This window comes from Leucopleurus acutus, assembly GCF_964270905.1.
Source record: "Leucopleurus acutus genome assembly, chromosome: 13".
Lineage (NCBI taxonomy): Eukaryota > Metazoa > Chordata > Mammalia > Artiodactyla > Delphinidae > Leucopleurus > Leucopleurus acutus.
Genome location: NC_139155.1, coordinates 67,313,172 through 67,335,108, shown reverse-complemented (window position 1 = coordinate 67,335,108; position 21,937 = coordinate 67,313,172). Strand labels below are relative to the sequence as shown.

Here is a 21,937-nt window from a genome sequence, read left to right as displayed (position 1 = left end):
GCCAATCCTAGGAAGAAAGAAGAGCTTGGAGTACGGGACTCCCCCAGCTCTACTGACCCCTTTCCCTCTTGGAACAAGACCCAGGGGGTGTTCAGGGGATTTCTGGTGTTAGCCGGGGAAAAGCAACCAGTAGTGGGCTCACTTCAGGCACCCAAACCTTGGAGCTTCAGGAAGCCAAATTTCAGCCCTGGCCCCTAGGGGAAACTTCTAGATACCAGGCGGGAAGCAAATGTCAGAGTGAGGAATAACATCCCACTGACCAAGTTTAAAATGTGAGCAGTTTGTAAAGGAGCCACATAACTGGCACTGCAGAAGGGCCACTTGAGCCCTAGGTCTAGAGTTGGAAGCTTTGAGCTTGGTGAGGGGGTGGAGGGGATGGTGACTAGAATACTGTTATCTTGGGAATGGCTTCACCCCTCTGAGCCTGGGAGATGACTGCACAGGATGAAATGGAAGGACTGCAAAGAAAAGGCACTAGGAAGTCTCAGGGGATAAACACATGAGATCTTCAGAATGAAATCAACTTTAGGTTTAAAACCAGGAAATGGTTATCAACAGGCTCTCACCTTCCTCCCTGTGAACACCCACCCACAGCAGCACCTACTCCCTGTGACAGCACAACTCCAAAAATAACAGCCTGTGTCTGGCCCTTACTAGGGGGCAAGGACTGACAAGTGTTTTGCACACATTCTCCTTTTATCTTCTTACTGTGTGACAGTGGGCATGTGATTCAGAATCTCTGTGCCTCAGTTTACTCAAGTGTAAAACAGGAACACCCACGTCAGGATTACATGAGTTAGGGAGTTCCCTGGTGGCCTAGTGGTTAGGACTTCAGGCTTTCACTGCCATGGCCTGGGTTTAATCCCTGGTCAGGGAACTGAGCTCCTGTAAGCCACATAGTGCAACCAAAAAAAATTAAAAAAATTTACATGAGTTAAAATTGATAAAGTGCTTAAAACAATAAGGAGTAGTTGGCTAAATTTTATAAAGTTCTTAAAATAGTTCATGGCCTTGGCACAATGAAGTATTTTTAAAATAAACACATTTTTTAAAAAAAACCTCATCATAGGGCTTCCCTGGTGGCGCAGTGGTTGAGAGTCTGCCTGCCGACACAGGGGACACAGGTTCATGCCCCAGTCTGGGAAGATCCCACATGCCGTGGAGCGGCTGGGCCCGTGAGCCATGGCCGCTGAGCCTGCGCGTCCGGAGCCTGTGCTCCGCAGCGGGAGAGGCAACAGTGAGAGGCCCGTGTAGAGCAAAAAAAAAGAAACAAACAAACAAACAAAAACCTCATCATATACTTGTGCTCACTCAGGATAAGCAACCTGCCCAAGGTCACTTATCAGGTGATGATGAGTGATCCCTGGCCTGCAGGAAACTGCCACCCTTTAGTCTCATCTGCATGCTGCCCACTGACCTAGGAACTACATCCCATCTGTCTGTGTTCTTTTGTGGTCCTGGTATGTGGAAGGCATGTTATATGTATTAGTCTGTTATAGGTACAGGGCTATGCCTTTGGGGGATCCATGTGTTTCAAAAAGGCAATAAAAATATATCGAAGAAAGAGTCATAGAAGACTTGATGGCAGCAAGAATGTAGTTAAAAGCCCAGCATTCCTCAGAGCAGAAGAGGAGCCACAAGGCACTGTGCCATGCTCCTAGGTCTGGGCAGGGCACAGGTGGCCAGGAGACAAGTCTCATGACATTAACTTCACGAGAAGGGTCGGAGAGGTTTATTAGCCCATGGCAAGATACAAAATGATTAATGATAACAACCATATTCTACCAGCCAAGTGTCACTTGGCACTATGATAACATCCTATAGGACATCCCTGGTTTCACTTTCCCTAATGGGCTACCTGAAGAAATGACCCCTCAAATCAAGACCCAAACACAAAGGGATTCCAGGGGCCACTGGGGAGGAGAATGCCTGAGAAAGCCCTCTCTGATCAATGTGGGGAGGGAAACTCTGCAGGACAATTTGGATTTCCAAACTTAGTAAGAGGGAAACAAACGTGCAAGGCAGGGTCTCCTGGGTCTGGGACAGGGGTAGGGGACAGGAGAGGCAAAACGGCAGTAGCTGGGACCTGAGAGCAGGTTTCTCTCTTCTACTTCTTCCTCCCGCCTCTCTCCTTGAGCGCCAGGTGGATGATGGCACCATTAGCCATGTTATAGTAAGCCAGCGAGTTGGAATCCTTGATGAAAATGCCCTAGAAAACAGATGTAGTGCCTCAGCCCAGGGCAATCTGGCCTTGAACTCAGAGAGCAGCCTCACAAGTCCCAACACTCTGAACTTAGCAAATACAAGGGCTTGAAGGAAGGTGGGGTGGAAAAGGGAGTGACACAGGGCAGGAATGAAGGTCTCTGCTTCCTCCCAGAATGCTTTGCTTTTCCTTCCTTCCGACCAAGCCATGCTGTCAAGACCCCAAAAATCTGGCCCTGACCAACCCCATGGAATTTTGACTCTCAAATCATAAGACCTTTAGAGATCAACTAGTTCAACAGCCTCACTTTACAGAGGAGGAAACTGAGGCCCAGAATGGGGATTTGTCTAAGTCCAAAAAGGGAGAACACAGCAGTCCTCTGTGACCTGGCAGGCACCAAGGTGAGCTAGACTATCACCTTTGTGTCCAAGCACAAAGCCAGGCTACCTGAGACCACACTGACTGGGATGGCTCTACCACTGGGACAGAAACCTACCAGAGCACTCCAAAGTCTGGTCCCCAGATGTCACTGAGGCATTCAAACCCCATACAAGACTGTGCTGTGACCCCGCCAGAGCCTCACCCTGTCAGACTAACCTGTCCCAGCACCCCCCACCAGCATCATCACTTCCAGGATGGACTCAAATGACCACACCCAGGTGTCTCCCCACTCCTCTGATTCCACAAGGGATTTATTAGCTTCTCGGACAACAGAGGGGGCAAGGACTACAGACACCCAACTCACCTCATACTGCAGCTTCTGTTTCCCTGCCGGCATGCCCGTGGCTTCGTGAATCTTCACCTTGATGACAGAGACCTATGGGACCGAGGAGAGGTCAGTCACCTCTTGCTAAGGTCAGCTGCAGGAAGCTTCCCCCTGACTCTTTGGTTCCCCTGTACCTGATACCACTTGGGGAGAGCAACTCATACCTGGTCTGTGAGTGGGAGGGTGAAGACCAGCACCTGTCCGTTCAGCTTCCATTCCGTCTTATCCTGCATGTTGGGCACCTGGACTTTGATGGACACTGGACCCTGCAAAACAGGAGGTGGCCATTATGACTGGGGAGGCCTGAGTCAATCAGCAACTACGCTCTCCTATTCCTGGGCCAGTCGAGACAATGTCACCTGTCCATCAGGGCTCCTGGACTCTGGCCTGTTTCACTACTGACACCACTTGTGACACAGAACAAATCACTCCCCCTTTTCAAGAATTGGTTTCCCTTCTTTAGAAAAATCCCTGCCTACTGGTAAGGCTGGAGCTGAAGAAGAGACATGAAAGTGCTCTGCAAGCCTCAAGAAGTACCACAGGAGAAAAGAATATGAATTGCGAGGTCAGAAGACCTGGGTTCCCAACTCAGCTTCCCTGCTAACTAGGTCTCTCTGAGCCTCAACGCCATGTCTGTAAAGCAGTTGATCACAACTGCTGGATGGTGATGTTGTGAGCATTCAACAGACCAAGTACCTGTAAAATGTGTGGCTCTGCCCCAACACTTGAGTAGGTACTCAAGAAATGGAAACTACCATCAAAAAGGAAAAAAGAAAAAAGCTTTGGTCAAATGCACTGGGCGGGGCAGAACGTTTCTGCCTCCTCACTGGAGCTTCCCCAGGCACCAGCAGTGCCAAGATTCCCAGCTCTTATTTCTAGTACCCCCACAGGATCCCCACAACACACCACCTTCTAAGGGCTGGACCTGGAGGCAAAGGCCACAAAGAAATTAAGAATCGCACCCAGGATTCCCTCCAGTGTCCAGAACCCCTTTCACACCTGAGTCCTACTGCCTGTGCAGCTGGGTCTCCCTGCTGGCCTCTGCGACAGCTCACACCAGGGGGACTACTGACAGCTGTCTGTTCTGGCTGCTGACCCCCCCATCTAGTGTGTGCTCAGAAGTTTCACGGGCCTCCAATGGTTGGCCCAGGTCCCAGAAGCCAAAACCATGGAAGAATAGGGTGGGCCAGGGAGCATGTGACTGGAGCAGGAATGGACAACCCCCTCGCCCCATCTAGACACTCCAGGCTGTGGGCAGCACTCTGAGATGCATACCTTGTTTCTGCGTAGAAACTCCTCTTCTGGCATGAGGCTGTCCTCAGTCTTCAGTTTCTTGGAGGCAGGCTCATCTTCCATGGGAGGTGGTGGGTGGACAGGCGGCATAGGGGCTGGAGCTGGGACGGGTGCCACAGGTGGTGCTGGCACGAAAGCTGCAAGAACAGGAATAAGCAGCCACGTGAGTGGGAGGACGGGCCCAGGACTCAGGGCTGGTGAGAGTGAAAAGGGGATTGCAAAGGTTTCCCATTTCTCCCAGTCAGAGGTGTGAAGGACCACTCCTTGCTGAATCTGGCAGCCAGTAAGTTACCTGGCAGGGGGACCTGGGAGACTGCCCAGATTGGGTAGCAGGAAACTGAAGGAAGGGCAGGACCGATGGATGGAACAGGTGGCAGCCAACAGCAAGCATCATCAGGTCTCTGTGCCTGTCCAGGCTGACCCCTCTGGGTGCACAGACCCCAGCTCTGCCATATCAGCCTATCTCCCCCAGGAGCCGTAAGTTCCTGGCTCCCAGCTCAGGGATCTCTCACATGGTGAACTCAAGGCTCTCCTTTGGGCTAGATCACCAGCTGGAACAGCTGGCAATACCATCAGCCACTGCTCTGCTCAGGGCTTGGCCTGTAGTCCTGACCCACTGACCTGTCGGCACAATCATGGGTGGTGGGCGGGGTGCCATGATAGGAGGGGCCGAGGGAGGCATGGGCACCACGTTGATCCTGGGCGCATGGATGATCGGTGGCATGGGGGCGATCACTGAACCGGGAGGCAGTCGGACCACTGATGCCATCGGGGGCCGGGGCATGACGGGTACTGCAGACACAACTGTGGTACGGACGGGAGGTGGCATCTGTGGGGGTGAAGACCCACAGGTCACAGGATGCCAAGGCTGCACTCTAAGGGCACACACAGCTGGCAACTGGCCACCTGCAGCTTTGAGGATGGGGCTGGATAGCTTCGACTTAGCCCCCTGGGGCTGTGAGTGCAGCCTCACACTGGGCCCTGACAGGAACTATGCTGAGAGAGGCCCAGGGCAACCCTCTTTCCACTTGGGACTCAACCAGCTGCTCTTGGCAAACACTGAGAGAGCCACTGAAGACACTGACCTCCATTTAGTCCCCTGGAGTCAGGCCAGCAGTCCTCCAAGACCCATTAAGCCCTCCAGCCCATCCCTGACCCAAGCCTACTTCTCACATTTGCCACTCGCCTCCCTCCCTGTTCCAAGCCTCCCACACAGATAGAAGATCAGGCTGGAGGTTCCCACTCTTAACTAAAGGGTTCTTTTTCTCTCGACTTGACCCACTCAGCGCTTGGGCCCACTGTGAGATAGCTGCCCTTCTCAGCCTGCAATGTCTAACCCCAAGAACCCAGCTCTGAAAGACCAGTCACAGGGTGGCTGCTGGCTAACCGCAGGTGGCCGGGGCACCGAGGTAATGGGTGGGGCTGAGCTGGGGATGTTGGTGGCTGAAGACGGAGGTGGTGGCTGCTGGGGGATTTCATTGGGCTTGCTGGGGCCAATCTTCTCTTTGGTATCATCTTCTGGCACCAAGCCCTTAGCCTTGTGGATGGCCTCAATCTGCTCCTGGAGGGTGATATTGGCCTGGGCAGCCTGCTGGGTCCGGGCCATGCTGCCGGAATGGCCATCCCAGGTCACCTGCATGGGAAAGCAAAGCCACAGCTTGTCAGGGCTCCTGGAACTGAGCCCAAGTGTGAGTCTGACGGCGGGGAAGGCACTAAGAGTCATCCGAGCTGCACCTTTTCCTCTGGCTTCTGGATCTCCTCCTCGCCAATCTTCTTACCAATGGCCGTTTCCTCTACACCAAAGATGTCGGTACGCCGCTCAGCCAGCTGTTTCAAGCTGCTCTCAATATCCAGACCTGGATATAGTCACAGAACGGAGGCAGGGGACAGAAAGGGAAACTAAACCAGATGCCCTTCTGACAACACAGCAGCTCTACTGGTGCAGGGTGGAGGCTGTTCTCATGGGACAAGGCTATCTGTGGGTCCCAATGCAGCACGCCTGTCCTCTGAGCCTAGGGAAGGCTGCCCAATGAGCACTAAGCCTGTAAACCAGGGCTTGTCCAACCCCTTGACTTACAAAAGGCAACTGAGAAGACAGGGTCACATGAGTGGCATGGCAAGTAGCAGAGTCAGGAATAAAAGCCTGGTCTCCTGCCTCCGGGACAGTTTCCTCCCTCCGTATCATGCCGCTTCTCACACACAGTCAAGGCACCGTGTCTCATTTCAAGGTGCTCAGTGTACTCCAGCCATCAGAGCCTTCATTCTAAGACAGCCCTGAGAGTGAGCACCTCTCCCAGCTGTAGTGAGATCTTGCACTAGGATGTCAATGGACACATGCTATCCACATCAGGTGCCTGCCTTTGGAAGAATCCCTATGAAGAGTTCTTCTAGAAAACAGGAAGTTATTTTGTAGTGTCATAGACTACATCTATCCTCAAAAGCTTTTATTGACCTCAATTGTTACCTTCTATGTTTGATTAAAGCATAAAGTTGATCAGAGATTCCCCATGGGCCAAAGTGAGATGGGGCTGAGTCAAAGAAGGGGTGTGGACAGAGTGGGGGATGCCCCCCAACCTCACCTGGTGCGTACACCTCATCATCACTCTGCTTCTCACGAATGGAGCGATCTCGCTGCTCCAGCCAACGGGGGTCAAGAAGCCCAATGCGCATGTGTTCCTGCATTTTGCTGGCAGGGATCTTCTCCCCAGTTATGGGGGACACGAGATATTCATCTGGAGCAGGGGCTGGAGGCAGGGGCTTGGAAGCTAAAGAGCAAAAGAGATCCTTGAGTGACAATACTGGGTGGCAGCCCAGGTTAAAAGGGTGCTATTTCATTCGTGCAATATCCATTCAGTGCCACGCTGTACCTGGCACTATGCATTGCACCAGAGCACCAGAGATGACGAAGTCCCATTCCCCATCGTGAGGCCTATGACAGAGAAGCTATCAATGCCTTTATGACAAGCCACCTCGAGCCCTCCTAAAAATGGACAGGTCTGAGGAACATGAGGGCAGAAGAGCAGAACCAACCTTTTGGGTCATAGTCCTTCCGGACAATGACCTGGTCTGGAGTTGGGGGCAGAGGCGGTGGCATGGGTGTCTCTGGAGGTGGGGGCACTTTCTGCCCTTCTTCTTCATCATCCGAACCCTGAAAAGCAAAGTAGTGGCAGGACTCAGAGAGGGGCTGAGAAGACACCTCCCTGCAGCTGAGCCCTGGTGGCTCTCAGGGTGGCAAAGAGCCTAGGCCCCTGCCAGTCAGCATCCATGTGCTAAGCCTCCCAGGGCAGCCGAGGCCAGCCGGCAGCTGGCCAAGCTGCTTCCTCACAGCATGAATGGGAGTGCTGGGGGCCGTGGTGCTAACACTCTGCCCAGGCATTTCCAGCAGCTGGCACCAGGCAGTCACAGGAGGCCAAGGGCACTTAACGTGCTGGAGAGGGGTGCGGGGAACAAGTCAGCGTTCAATGGTAGCTGCTCAAGAAGCAATGCTGGGAGGGAGAGAAAAAGTCAATTCCCAGACACATGCATCTTTATTCTCAGGCTGCACACAAATTCTTTCCGAGAGGAGGAAAGCAGTTTGGCTCTGCAGACTCTATGCCTGTTTGGAGGGCCTGCCTCGATGGGGGTAGACAAGGCCAAAAGCCACTTAAGCAAAGCTCTGGAGGACTTCCCTGGCAGTCCAGTGGTTAGGACTCCATGCTTCCACTGCAGGGGGCATGGGTTCGATCCCTGGTCGGGGAACTAGGATCCCACGAGCCACATGGTGTGCGCCCCAACCCAGAAAAAAAGAAAAGCTCTGGAAACTGCTGATCATTTGGGCCTCAGCGCAAAAGCGTCAAAGTACATGGTATAGAGGTTTCCCTAACTGAGAGCCAGCCTGGGGTCGGCAGTGAGCAGGGCCCCTGGGCAAAGGAGGAAGGTCACAGAACACGGCCAGCACAGATTTCAGATCCTTGCCTATGAATGAATCTTTGTTGCCTGAGCTGGAAAGAGGCTCTGTGCTGCCTGGGCTTGGGCAGCTACTCAGCCAGGACTCCTTCTTCAGGAACCCACACTCCCTTTCAAGATTCACAAGGGAGCTGGACTTTTCTGGAGGAGAGCACCCCCATCTCCCTGGGCTCCAGGAGCATACCTCATCCATGTCTTGCACTTGGGTGTCCTGGTCCAGCTGGGACGGAGGCTCCTCCGCCTTCTCCTGTTTCTCGTCCTCCTCATCAGACTCGACCTCCATCTCAACCTCCTCACTCTCCCCAAACTTCTCGTAGCGCTCCTGAATGAGGATTCGGGCCCCCAGCTCCTCTGGGGTGGTGGGGGGAGGGAAGTTCCCTAGCAAAGGGTGAGCCAGAGTCAAAGGCAGGGTTCACACAGACGCTCCTTATCAAAGGCCCATCTATCTGCTCTCTCTACACTGTTAGCTCTCTGAGGGCTGGGACTGTCTGATTTCTCTCCTATCTCCAGGGGCCCACCCGTTGGGCCATTATTGTCAGGCACGATAATATTTGTTCAATTGGGTTTAACTGGGGCAATGGGGTAGAAGTGAAGTCTTCCAGAAGCAGAAAAGAAACAGATACCCATAGAACCCTCTGAGGGATTCTGCTGCTCCCTGGGGACAGCTGGAAGAGATCTCCCAGGATGGCTCCAAGCTCCTGGCTCCCCTAACTGGAGTCACAGACCTACCTTCCTCATAGACCTACCTTGCTCATTGGGTTGGAAGTCCACTGTTTCCACCACCACAAAATCATGCCAGTCAATCTGAGCATAGGCCACCCGTTCCTTTTCCTTCTCCTCCTCTTCCTTCTTCCTCTCACGCTCCTGAAACTTGGCCCACTCCACTCGGTAACATACCTGAAGGGATGGGAAACAGCGTGGTGCTGAGCTGAATCAGGGTCTGCTCCTGAGGAGGCTATCATCTCCAAGGCCTTCACCAAAGCCAACGTCTCCTTCAGTACAGGAAGCTGATCTGCCCATAAAGGGGAACTTCCTGGGGCAGACTATGGTATTTGTATCTGGTTTCAGCCAGGCCCAGAGTTTGGACAGGATGAAAATATGAAATACCACAGAGACCTTCTGTCTGGGGCCCACAGAGACCTTCTGTCTGGGTAGCTGTTTGTTATAACCTCGAAGTTTTCTGCTTGAGTTGGCGAGTGGCTAGCAAACTCCCTCCCAGAAGTTTGCATGACAACCAAGTGCCCACAAAAGCAGCAGCAGTCTGAAAGCCTGCAAAACAGAAGCCTCAAGCAGCCACCCAGAACAGCCAGCACCAATATGCCCTCTCTCTTCGACTCTGAAAACCTGGGACTTCAAAAGGCAGTTGTCACCAGAGAACTCGTTCAAAAGCTGGCTTCTAGCAACAGAAGAAAAGAAGAGACTGAAGTAGACAGTAGAGCAGAAAGTTGGGGAGCAGAGAATCCAGGTTTCTTGGTCTTTGTAGACTCAAGGCCTTTCCTCCCACCACGACTGTGCCTGGACCATAACAAGGTACTGGTTCGGAGACTAATTCCAAACACACAACAGAACCTACACAATGTAACGTTAGTGCCGTCAGTCACTGGTTATAAGAAATTTAGTTTACCTGGTCCAAAACTTCCCGGGGGTTCTCTGCCTCTTTCTTGAGTTTGGTAAATAAGCCTTTGGGTGGAATCAAGATCTGAAACACAGAAGATTTAAAGCAACTATCAGTGCAGCACAACACGGGACAAGAAGTGGCCTTCCTGGGCCTGTGGAAAGGCACAGGAGAAAGGAAAGAATGGGATGCTGGGATCCAATCTCAGCTCCACTTGCCTGTGCAACTTTGGGCAAGTTACTCAACCTCTGTAACTTGGTTTTCTTCTACAAAATGGTGACACTGCCACTTAAAGTTGGCATCATCAACTTAAAAGGTTGCCAAGGGTAGCAGGAAAGTATGCAAAACCACCACCAGATGGCTGAGCATACAGTCAGCATGTGATGACTGCTCTCAGGGGGCGGATCTGCCCTTTACCCTTCTGCACATGCCAGCAGGCCCCCTGATGACTTTATTGAAGACTACAGTCCACAGGCTCCACCTCCCTAGACTTCTATCCCCTGCTTTCTGTTTACCATTTTCTCCATAGTATTTATCACCATCCGACATACATTTACGTTGCACTTGCTTATTGCCCCTTCACTAGACCAGTCTCCACAAAGACAGGGGTTTCCCTGTCTTCGGCTCACTGCTACCTATCCAGCACCTAGAACAGTGTCTGACACTCAAAGCATATTTGCTGAGAACAAATGCTGGCTTTGTTTAAAACAGTCAGTCTTTCCAACTGCCCCAAGCGTATCCACTCTCACTGGAAAAGCAGCTCAGCCCCACTCCATCCTCTCTGTCCTTCTTCCTCAGGAATTGATCTGCTCCTAGAGTTCCCAGGCCTAGAGACACACCGGTGCCCTCAGATTAGAGTAATGAATGTCAATACCCAAATTCTGAGGGAGAAGGAATAAGAAAGTTAACAGAATAAAAAGGAATCTGCGGACCTTTAACTCTGGAAGCAGTCCACTGAGAGAAATTAACCCAGGGCTCACTTAAAATTGACACTGTGTAGTTACAATAACCCTTGGGTCTTATGACTTGAATGATTGTTATTTCAGCTACTCTCCTAGCTTCTGGACTTCCTAAACACAAACATTTTTGTCATTCTTTCTAGTTATATACTTAACGTGAATGAAGTTAGAGAAAGTCATTACATAACCTTTCAAGTCAGATCTTTAACATATTGTTTCTAGATATCAAAAACAGATGTGCAAACCATGCCACTAAAAAGGAAAGACAACCTCCATTATGTGTGTAGCAAGAAAAATGTTCCACAGGCATTATCTATACCAGTGTACTTTTTAATAAATTAGCGATCTGATTATTTTAAATACCAGTATTGACTTGTCTGTATTCTTGATTGCAACAATGCAGCATGATAATTAAGATCTTAGGGTCTGGAATAAAAATGTCAGCACTCAAGTCTCTGCTCTGCAACCCCCTAGCTGTGCAACTCTGGTCAAGTTAACTTCTCTGTACCTCAGTTTCCTCTTCTGTAAAATAAATATAGTAACAGTGACTACCTTATAGGTTATTAGAGATTAAATGAGAAGATACTACATAATAGTAGTACTCAATACTGGCTACACTTATTTATTTTAAATTGATTCCCAATGCCTATTTAAATGATACTTCTAATTCAAGGTACTTTTTAGGGTGGAAAACAACAGAGGTTTCAGAGTCAAATGTTGGTTAAATCTCTGCAGCTACTTACTAGCTGAGAGACCACAAGTAAGTACTTCACCTCTCTGAGCTTTCTGAAATAGGAAGGAAAACACTTACCTTATGGATTCTTGTGAGGATAAAATTAGGTAATAATAGGAGGCAACTATTAAGAGCTTGCTTCTTCTCAAGCCCTACTGAGGCAACTGAAATTTAATTTAAATGTACATAAAAGCAACTAGCATCACTTGGCCTTATCATGCAGCAGGCACTCACCTAATGAGTTATCAATCACGCGTTTCCTTTCTCTTTAGAAACAGCAGTCTACGTTGCATTTACTAGGAAAACTGAATAGAAATCAAGATTTTATACTGAACTGGGATATTTAACATCTGCTTGGGGGCCCCGCACAGGAGCGGGGTCCTTGCAGACAGTGAGTGGATAGAGTGCTGATGGTAAGATGCCTTCCTTCCCTGGGCCCAGCACCCCGGAGCCCGCCCTGCCCAGGCACCTTGGTATACTGTTCCACCAGCTTCGTGAAGTAGTTGAAAAGGCTGTGTTGCGGGCGAAGGAAGTCAAATTGGTAGTTGCGCTGCTCTTTCTGCATCAGCTGGGTCAGAAACTGGCGCCCATTCCTGGCCACAAACTGAGCCGTCAGCTTCACCACGTCCAGGTCGAAGGCTGAGATAGAGGGGGGGTCTGCAATGAACTCGAACTCGGGAGGGGGCTCTTTGGGCACGATGGTCTCTTGGATCACTTGGGCTTGAACCTAAGATGCAAAGGGAATGTGAGGCAAGAGGCACAGGGGTGGTGGGACTCCAGAGAGGTGGCGGGGACGCACCCCCGGCAGACGGCACAGACCTCTATACTTCTGCTGATCACGAACACGCCATTGGCACGTGGTGTGAGAGAATCCTAACTCACAAGGGCACCGATTTCTTGGCCAACTGTAGCCTCGACTCGCTAAATGGCTTTCTGAATGAGAACCGAGTCCCTCTGTATTGCTGCTGCTGCCCTGAAACTGAGCACCAAAACTGGGTGGCAGAAGATCTAACAGGAACACAGCTTATGAAACCCCGCCCAAGGGAGAGAGAGTGGATGTGGTAAGCTCTACATGTGTGCAGAAGACCCCACTGGCCAGAAGACTTCCACGTTTGTTACCTCATCTGGCCACTACAGGAACCACGAGGTGGACAGAACAAGTACTGTGAATTCTTTTTATAGATGAGGAAACTGAGGTCACCTGAGGCCCTAGGAGTAGTAAATTGCAACACAAGGTCTCAGAACCTATTCCAACTTTACTTCCCACTGTAAAACAAGGGGCAACCTTTGCCACCATGGCTCAGGAGTGAAGCAAAGAGAAAGGACTAGTCCAAGTCTACACAGGAGGCAAAATGTGTGGGCCCCTCCTGTCCTCACTGACAGCCCTAATCGTCCCTAGTGCTAAGGGGGTATTAGGGCAGGCCAGAAAGAGGGGCCCTGGGAAGGTGAGACAGTAGAGAGGGATGCCCAAGAAGGGGTCCACAAGCCACACTGCAGCACTGCCCTCACGCCACGGTCAAGGAAAAGAGTAGGAACTGAGAGCATGGACTTTAGGGTCCTGACTCTGCAGCCTTGGGTAAACTGTGCTTCCCTAAGCCTCAGATTCCTCATCTGAAAAATGGTCACTTTACTGGCCTCCTCATATAGCTGCTGTGAGGCACCGATGAGACAAGGCTCCCAAAGCACTGAGCACAGAGCGTGAAGGGCAGCATTCAGCAAATGCCAACTGTCAGCAACACTTTGCTGTGTGAGTCTCAGCATCTGCCTCTGTAAGATGGGGATAAAGACCTCAAGTTTCTCTCTGGGTGGCTGTGAGGTCTGGACAGCAGAGTTCATTATCTTCCCCTCCCTGTCCCAGCCTCCCTTAGCCCTGGGGAAGCGAAGGAAGGGGCTGGCTCCAACCTTCTGGGGCAGCTGCTGCTGGGTGGCTTGCTGCTGCTGCTGCATGACCTTGGGGATGGCAGCCGAGGGCTCCTGGGCTTTTCCCTCCTTGAACTCGCTGACCTTGTGGCGGTAGTAGGCATGGTAAGGGTCATTGGGGTTCAGGAAGTTGAACTTGGGGTTGTTGATCTCGTTCTGTCGTATCCTAGCTTCAAATTCAGGTCCGTTTCTAGAAAAAGGAAAAAAGAGAAGCACTAATACCACAACCCTTGCAGCTGCTCAGACCAGAACACTGCCCATGCAAGCCCCATTCTTGCCACCACCCATCACTCAAACTAGCCCATCCCTCAACACAGCAGAGGTCCTCTTCGAGACTCCTGGCATCAGCGGCCAGTGCCCCCTGCCTCCTTCGGCCTGCGCAGGCCTCCTCTACCACAGGGTCTCCAGACCTCCATCATTCCTGCAGCTCCTCTGCCAGTCTTGCCATTTCCAAAACCATCTGGACTATTTCATTTTTCTTTTAATAAAATTTATTTACTTTAAAAAATGTACCTGGAAAAAAAAAAAAATGTACCTGGGCTTCCCTGGTGGCACAGTGGTTGAGAGTCCGCCCGCCAATGCAGGGGACATGGGTTCGTGCCCCAGTCCAGGAGGATCCCACATGCTGTGGAGTGGCTAGGACCGTGAGCCATGGCCACTGAGCCTGCGCGTCCGGAGCCTGTGCTCCACAATGGGAGAGGCCGCAGCAGTGAGAGGCCCACGTACCGCAAAAAAAAAAAAAAAAAAAAAAGTACCTAAGAAGGCACGGGAATTCCCTGGGGTCCAGTGGTTAGGACTCCGTGCTCTCACTGCTGAGGGCCTGGGTTCAATCCCTGGTTGGGGAACTAAAATCCCACAAGCCATGGCACAGCTGAGGCGGGGTGGGAAGGCATGTATTACTACTTCAGATAAAAATCATTATGGCTGGGCTTCCCCGGTGGCGCAGTGGTTGAGAGCCCGCCTGCCAAAGCAGGGAACAGGGGTTCTTGCCCCGGTCCGGGAAGATCCCACATGCCGCAGAGCGGCTGGGCCCGTGAGCCATGGCCGTTGAGCCTGCGCGTCCGGAGCCTGTGCTCTGCAATGGGAGAGGCCACAGCAGTGAGAGGCCCGCGTACCGCAAAAAAAAAAAAAAAAAATCATTATGGCTTTACTAACAAAAGGCAGTCATAAAATTCAATGCAATGAAAACAAAGTAACATGGTTAAAGTTTACCTGAAGTTTGCTGAGACTGAGGCCAGTTCTCTTAGTTAAAAATGGGATGACTGAGTGCTGGGGAGGTATTAAAAGATATGCTAGCACCAAACTGAGACTTTGTCCTTTGGGTAACAAGAAAAAAAAAAAAATGAAAATTTAATGGGATTTAATGTCTTGTCCAAATATTGGCTAAAATCACCTCATTTACTACTGGGTGAGGCTCATATAGGAAACACTGTTCTCCAAGGACCACATCTGTGCTGCTGCGTAAGGTGCATTCAGTTGACAGGGGAGTGGTGAGAACGGCAGGGAGGTCCCCATCTCTCTCTGTATCTGGAATAGTTTCCCACATACACCCTATGTCCCCAATTTGTATGCATTTTTTAAAAAATTAATTTATTTTTTATTTTTGGTTGCATTGGGTCTTCGTTGCTACACACGGGCTTTCGCTAGTTGTGGCGAGTGGGGGCTACTCTTCATCATGGCTCGCGGGTTTCTCATTGCAGTGGCTTCTCATGTTGCGGAGCACGGGCTCTAGGAGCACGGGCTTCAGTAGCTGTGGGTTGCGGGCTCTAGAGCGCAGGCTCAGTAGTTGTGGCGCACGGGCTTAGTTGCTCCGCGGCATGTGGAATCTTCCCAGACCAGGGCACAAACCCGTGTCCCCTGCATTGGCAGGCAGATTCTTAACCACTGCGCCACCAGGGAAGTCCCCCAATTTGTATGCCTTTAAACACTCAGAATGAAAAATGTCTCTCTCATGATGTGTAGGAAACCCTTATTTTTTTTAAAGAATCCCAACAGTAATATTTCAAGGTGTCACATATCCACAACATCTGTGGAAATGCACTAACCTTAAAGACACAAGATGTGGACACATTCAAGTTTTGTGTTCACTACTGACTCACCAAGTTACCAAACTTCTCTTTGACTCAATCTCCCATGTGTAAAATATGGCAAAAACCACCTTCTCTCTCTACTTTGAAATTCAGAGAAAATCGAATTAGTTAATGAGATGCCAAAGTCTTTTTGAATCATACAGTGGCCTGCAAATGCCACGGACTGTTACTCCTATGAAGGCTAGAAGGGGCTGTCCTATAAAGATGAGAGATGATCTGGGGGACTTCCATCACTCCTTTGACCAGAGCCCTGCACTCAGAGGTGCCCCAAATACACCAAGGGACAGCTCCAGAGGCTGGTGGCACCCGGGTCACTCCACTTTCATACCCTGGCCCTGTCAGTTGAAGACAGGGCAGGAGACAGGGTGCAGGTGACGCAGTGCCCCAGTTTAGCCACCATGGCAGTGGTCATCAGCACCCTGGCTAGCTCCTCCACAAGTTCTGGTCACACTCTGCAGCGTGACTAACACCATGAGGTCTGGATGTGACAATGCATTAGTCCAGCTGAAACCCCATGCTTGAGGAAGAAGCATTCTTCCACCCCCTTAAATAATGCAAGCCACACAAGGACGAGGGTAAATGTGCATTTAAATATGGCTAAACTAGGCCACCATACAAAGGGCTGCTAGAAAAGGGGGCTCTGGTTGTCTCCTCTACCACCGCCTCCTAAGCCATAACCTCACATCTGGGAACAATCTGAAATATAAAACGAGAACGCAGGCATGTTCATTCCAAGCTACTCTGTTGCTTTAAATTAGCTTAATGTTAATTTTAGAATTATATTCTCTAACACAAGGAATAGATTTCAGCAGAAAAAGACATGATTCTGACTCAACCTAGCTGGTGGGACTTTTTAAGAGTAATTTCCCTTAGTTTCTTGACAGTAAAATACAGGGAAGAGAAGACCAAACCTAGAGAGAAAAAACTCCTTTTGGAAAACCACACTGGGTTGGTGATTTTTTACTCTATGCTCAATCAATCAATACATGTGAACCCAACAGAAGTAAAGCAGAGGGTCCTGCATGTCTGCTTTTAACCCAGAGTGAGATGCTGCTCTGTCCCTTCACGGCAACGTAAACAAAAACAGATTTCAGAAATGCCTATAAGGCAATCATCATAGTCAAAAATAGATCTAGAGATGTGGAGATATAGATTTATTATTAAGGGAAGTTGGAGATATTCTTATTTTGGGGGCTGGCACAAAATTATTGGAAAGCTACTTGGCAACATAAGAAATATTTAAAAATGCTCTTTTAGCCAGTAATGTGCCACACAGAATTTTCTTCTAGGAAAACAATCTAAAAGGGAAAGAAAATGCTCAGAGACTTCCCCATAGCTTCATTTGCCAAACTGAAATGTTGGAAACAACTTCAAAGGAAAATACAGAGGAGTCAGCCAAGTCAAGGAAGGCCCATCACCTTAACATGGTGCATCCTTTCCAGAGAGGACCACACAGCACCAGGAGACCATGGAGCAACACAGGAAAATGCTCACAACACAGTGCAAATGGAAAAAGCAGGATATGAAAGTATCTCTACTAGTATTACAAGAATCTAAAAAAGGATGCCAAGGGCCAGAAGGAAACAGGAAAAAGTGAAAACAGCTAGTAGAAGCTATTCTGGTCGTGAGACTGTGGTGATTCTTCCTCTTACACTCTTTTCCTATTTATTGTTTTAAATAGGAAAACATATCAGGAGGTGGACTTCCCTGGTGGCGCAGTGGTTAAGAATCCGCCCGCCAATGCAGGGGACACAGGTTTGAGCCCCAGTCTGGGAAGATTCCACATATTGCGGAGCACCTAAGCCCACACACCACAAATACTGAGCCTGTGCTCTAGAGTCCTCGAGCCACAACTACTGAGCCCATGTGCCACAACTGCTGAAGCCCACATGCCTAGAGTCCGTGCTCTGCCACAAGAGAAGCCACCACAATGAGAAGCCCGTGCACCGCAACAAAGAGTAGCCCCTGCTCGCCGCAACTAGAGAAAGCCTGCACGCAGCAACGAAGACCCAATGCAGCCAAAAGTAAATTAATTAAAAAAAAAAAAAAATCAGGGGACAAGGGGAAGAATAAGCGTTGCTATGAAATATTAAACTTATAAACACAACACCTGCTGCCCTAAATCTGACATGGCCTAATAATGTTCAATCAAGCACAGAGCTGTTTTAACCCAATATCCAGGTTGGTCAAAGCTGTTGAAATGTGAAAGGTTCACCCGCATGTAGTCTGACACAGTGAAAAACATCAACCAGAGTAAGCTCTTTCTATGTTTCATTTTAAAAAGAGGTTGAGAAAGGAAGGACTCATCTGTTAAATGATGTATCGTGATGGGGATGCTGCCTCAGGGTCAAGGTGTGGCTCCCTGGAGAGCATATGCCCTGACTGAGGGCAGCAGTCTGCTCAAGGCCAGCTACTGCTTCCACGCAAGGAGCCGTCCAATTCATCAAGAGAAGCCAGAAATCCAGATTTACTGTGCAGTCTCATTTTTAAACAGTGACAACTAATTCAAAAGTTAAAAAATTATATATTGTTGAGAATGAACAAAAAGATCTGTAGGCTGGATGTGGCCTGCTGGCTGCCAAAGGAATACTTGAAATGCCCTAAACTAGGGGATGGTTGACCTTTGGAGTCAAGTGGCCATCAAGAAGATTCCATCTGAGGAAGTGTAATGGGGAGGAACAAGAGTAAATCAAGCGGATTTTCATGCCATCTGAGGTAACAGCTACATGATGTACCCGAACTGCACTCAGTCCCCTCACCCCTGCCTCACAACAATTCTAGGTGTTATTTTATTGTTTTGCAGATGGGTCAAAGGAAATGCAGTCCTTGCACAATGAGAATCATCAACTCCCTTTTGTCTTCCTAAGGCCAGCAGCTCAGATACAGACACACATTATCCATGACAAAGCAGCGTTCCAGGTATTTCCTCAGGCTCGGTTTGGAAGCACAGATTCTTGGTGACTCTGGAGCTTGGTGTGCCTTGTACTCTGCCACCACCATACCATGTTAGCGATGCCAGTCCTGCCCACTGCCTACCTCACACCATGCTGTGGTTTTAGATAAGCTGACAGGCCTAAGCCAACAATACCACTCTAAAAACCCAAGTGTTACCCTTGTGCAAATTCAGGAGCTCTTGATGCTAAAATCTACCCGTGACCCACACGAGCAGGAGTAGCTATGTTACCTGGCCACGAAGCTGGCAGTCTTGTCAACGATATTCCTGACCTCTGGAGGAGGGTAAATAATACCCACCACTGGCTTGGAAGGGGTAGAATCCTCCTTTGAAGATGCTTCCTCTTCTGTGGGCTGTGAAAACAGGAAAAGGAAGGTCTTAAAGTTCCTGGCTTGGTGCCAGATGCCCACCATTAAACTCCTCTAGGATATTATTGAGAATACATGCTCTCCCGCCCAATTCATCGAGACTTTCCTTGAGTCAGGAACCTCTGCTCCAGAAGAGCCACTCTCTCAACTGCTCTGTGCTTGCATGGGACTTCCCCAGGGAACCAATGAAAAGAGCAGCCTCTCTGGCTCCCCTCCAGCTAGAGCATCTCTGTGACACTGGGAATCTGCATTTTTACCAAGTGTCCATGTGATTCAGATGGAGGGGGGAAATCTAACCACGTTCTGAGAAACCACATTCCAGAATCCAGAAGGCCATGCCTGTATCCCCACCCTTGGATGTGCCTGATACGGGATATGTACGAATTGTCTGCTGAATAAAGAAATGGGAAACTCCTTGCTGGCCACTTCTTCTGCCTTGAATGCCCTTTCCCTCTGCATCCATTCCGTAGTCTAAACCATCACTTAATGTTCAAATGTTTCGTGAAACTCCACCGGAATACTCAACATTAACTGCCCCATAAATTCCAATATTCTTTCCTCACCAGCTTCTTCCCCTTAGTAAACAAAGGTTCAAGTCTCTCATTTTGGAGAAACAAAGTTTCTCCTCTGCCCTCATGCTCCTTTCTGCTACTGCCTTCTCCCCGCCTTCCTCTGGTAGCTAAACAGCCTGAGTTCTCTCAGCCTTGCCGTTCCCACTTGCTCAGCTCCCATTTGATCCCCCTTCATTTCAAGTGCTCATGCCAAAGTCAAAAATGACGGCCTACAGCCAGCTACATCAGTTATCTGGCCGTGTGACCAGTGACCGCTCCTTCACAAAACTCTCAACTCCCAGGTCCCGTTCTCACCTGTATTTCCTTCTTGCTCACCATTCCATCCAAGTTTCTCTCCTGGCTCCTGTTTCACCTCCTGCCCTATAGTGTTAGGGGGTCCCCAAAATTCTGTTCTTGGTTCTCTTCACACTATACACACTGTCCTCAGTCAGGCACTTACAAAACGTCCTCCACTTCCCCTAGCACCTATAGGCTGAACCATTCTACCCGCGTCAACGTCCCACATCACTCTTATGTGCCACAAAGCTTTAGATCCAGCAGTTCTGGGCACTTTCATCTCTAACCGCTTTCCTCATGAACGGCCAACCATGCCTCCAGTCATCCCGGGCAGAAACGTGGGTCTCTTCTCCCTTCCTCAGCCTACACATTCAATGATAAGAACATTTATCAAACATAGAGTAGGTTCCATATACTTTCCTAAGCACTTTAAGCACATTAAATCTATAACCCTTACAGAGCTCTAAGAGATTAAGTACTCTTATTATTATTGTCTTGTCATTTTACAGATGGACAAACTGAGGAATGGAGACCTTAACTGGCCCAATGGCAGAACCAGGATTCCAATGCATCACTTTGGAGGGAGAGCCTGCACCACAGCCCTTTTGTGATCTGAGCTTGCCCATCCCCTCTGTCCCATGCCCCAGCCACAATCTAGGCCAGGCTCTCAACATCTTTTGAATAACATGACTAACCTGTCCTCCTAGCAATTCTCCCCATCACTGTTTACCTGAATTTCTGAAACACAAATATGTCACTATCCGGCTTACATCCCTTCCTTTTCTCCCAATAGCCTGCTACGAAAACTTCAAATCCCCAGAAATACACCTCTTAACCACCACTTTCCCAACCCTATGCTTTAACCTTCTTTACTCTTGACAAGAGGCACCATCTGATTCCCACCTTGGTATCTTGGCACTTATCTGGTATTACCTTGGTTATTTTTCCCCAAGATACTGGGAAAATGCCAGGGATACATAGGTATTTGCAGTGGTCAGCATACAGGATGTGCTCAATAAAGTTTTTCTAAATGAATAAAGAATGGTATTTCCCTTCCCAATCACCTATCTGGTGAACTACTGATTCATTCTTCTAAACGCAATTTACCTTTCACGCCGGTGGGCTTCACCTACCTTAATCTCCCCTATATCCCACCAAAGCAATGTTGATTAGAATTCCTGTCTCCTTTGTACTTGATACTTATATCACACTGCAATTACTGACCCACGTCTTTCCTCCTTAGCTGACTGAGATCTTTTGAAGGGCTGGCTGAAACTGTATCATTTATGGTAACCGAGGCAATAAACATTTATTGAGTATTCACTTATATCTGTCTCCCCACTAGTGTGTGAGCTCCCTAAATAAAGCAGGAACTGCGCTTCATTCATTCCGTCAGAGCCTGGCACAGTGTCTGGCTTAGAGTAAGCACTACACAGATGCTGAGAATTAACGTTCAAAGATGCACCGTGCAGGCTGGGAAATTAGGGACTCCTGGGCAAAGACTGGGGGCCGGTGGGCCCAATTAACACAGAAGACCGGTGGATGCGCTGGATCAGTGCTTCTCAAATTTTAATGAATCACCTTGGGAGCCTGTTAAAATGCAGATTCTGATTTAAAAGGTCTAGGGTGGAAACTCAGAATTTCTAATAAACTCCCAGGTGATGCTAGCCGGTCCGCGGACCACACTTTGAGAACTCCTGTTCTAACAGGCTTGCTTCGCTACCAGAAGGTAGGCGGGAAGCGCGCTGCCTCCTGGGACCTGGAGTCCCTCCAAGCCCTCGCAAATCGCCGTTTCTTCCTGCACGAGTAAAGAGGGCCCGCGCCCGAGGGGAGGGCCCAGGTCGAGGTGCGGGGGGTCGTGGTACCTGTTTGGGCTCGGTGGCCGCGGGCGGCGGCGGGGGCACCGCCTGCACGGGTCCGGCCGGCATGACTGCGATGCTCAGGGCTGCCAGTCCGCCTCTGTATAGATGAACGGTGTGGCGTCAAAGCGGCTTCCCCGCTCCAACAGTACAACAAGCTCGCAAGATGGCGGCGGCCGAGCGAGTCGTCGCCGAGGGGGGCGAGGCTGACGCACTTCCGGGGCCGCCCCTTCTCCGTGACGTAAATTCCCGCCCCTCCCTCTCGAGAGACGCCGTTGCCGTGGCAGCGGTCGGGGACCCGGGATGGGTTTTGCCGGGGATCCCAGGAGCGGCAGGCGCGCCTAGGGGCAGTTTCATGAGCCGACCAGACACAGTGGCTTTGGCT

The 21,937-nt window shown here is 49.9% G+C and overlaps 1 protein-coding gene across 1 annotated transcript; it reads right to left on the bottom strand.

The window, feature by feature from the left end:
• Window positions 1–1,251: 1,251 nt before the first annotated feature.
• Window positions 1,252–21,712, bottom strand: SF3A1 (splicing factor 3a subunit 1). The gene is made up of 16 exons (XM_082853779.1): window positions 21,559–21,712; window positions 18,709–18,830; window positions 13,417–13,624; window positions 11,984–12,241; window positions 9,832–9,906; window positions 8,954–9,104; window positions 8,392–8,585; window positions 7,293–7,410; window positions 6,842–7,027; window positions 5,997–6,118; window positions 5,650–5,895; window positions 4,884–5,091; window positions 4,245–4,399; window positions 3,134–3,235; window positions 2,949–3,020; window positions 1,252–2,209 (listed from the first exon to the last, which is right to left on the bottom strand). Exons 1-16 carry the CDS (start codon window positions 21,619–21,621, stop codon window positions 2,108–2,110), a joined length of 2,382 nt encoding a protein of 793 aa, XP_082709905.1. The 5' UTR covers window positions 21,622–21,712; the 3' UTR covers window positions 1,252–2,107.
• Window positions 21,713–21,937: the final 225 nt, after the last annotated feature.